This window comes from Sphaeroforma arctica (genome assembly GCF_001186125.1).
Source record: "Sphaeroforma arctica JP610 unplaced genomic scaffold supercont1.6432, whole genome shotgun sequence".
Taxonomy (NCBI): domain Eukaryota; class Ichthyosporea; order Ichthyophonida; genus Sphaeroforma; species Sphaeroforma arctica.
Window position 1 is genome coordinate 1 of NW_014034126.1, and position 1041 is coordinate 1041.

Below are 1041 nucleotides of genomic sequence, written 5' to 3' on the forward strand. Positions count from 1 at the left end.
TCTCCGACTCAGAATGGTACTATATATATATACCTAAATATAATACATACCATGAGCACCGAACTGTATTGGCATTGTTTTCCACGAGTTAATTCACTGTGATAGCTTTATCCTCCATGTTTATAGTAATTGTGTTGGCATTGTCTCCCTTGGTTATAGTACTTGTATTGGCTTTGTCTCCCTTGTTTATAGTAATTGTATTGGCATTGTCTCCCTTGTTTACAGTAACCGTATTGGCTTTGTCTTCTTCCATGTGTATAGTAACTGTATTACCATTGTCTCCCTTGTTTATAGTAACTTTATTGGCTTTGTCTTCTTCCAGGTGTATAGTACCTGTATTGGCTAGTGTTCTTGCATGTGTAAAGTAACTGTATTGACATTATCTTCCTGTATGTAAGTTATAGAGCCTCATAGCTTGTGTCCATCGCCCGAGATGAAACAACCTGAATGTAAAGTGGGGCATGAAATGGTTTATGTTCTTTCACTGAACCAGATGCCGTGTAGATGCGAAACACTAAACGAACTAGTTATTCTGCGGACAATTGAACTATAGGATGTGTGTGCAAGACACTACATCGATCAATCTGCTGTTCGGATGTTTGAACCAAATGGGTTGGATGCAGTTAACTTAAAAGTAAATGTTTTGTATTCAGGTTACTAAAGTTAATGATTTATATTCATTTAGAAGTAAATGATTTGTATTCAGGTTACTAAAGTTAATGTTATATATTCATTAATATAGTAAATGATTTGTATTCAGGTTACTAAAGTTAATGATATATACTCATTAATATAGTAAATGTTTTGTATTCAGGTTACTAAAGTTAATGATTTATATTCATTAATGAAGTAAAAGATTTGTATTAAGGTTACTAAAGTTAATGATATATATTCATTAATATAGTAAATGATTTGTATCCAGATTACTAAAGTTAATGATATATATTCATTAATACAGTAAATGATTTGTATTCAGGTTACTAAAGTTAATGATTTATATTCATTAATGAAGTAAATGATTTGTATTCAGGTTACTAAAGT

At 31.0% G+C, this 1041-nt stretch overlaps 1 protein-coding gene across 1 annotated transcript; it reads right to left on the reverse strand.

The window, feature by feature from the left end:
* Nucleotides 1-88: 88 nt before the first annotated feature.
* SARC_15616 (hypothetical protein) lies at nt 89-368 on the reverse strand (the record flags this gene model as incomplete). The annotated part of the gene is made up of 1 exon (XM_014290267.1): nt 89-368. A coding segment is annotated over one exon (280 nt), but the record flags the coding sequence as incomplete, so codon positions are not given.
* Between the last annotated feature and the right edge of the window lie 673 nt (nt 369-1041).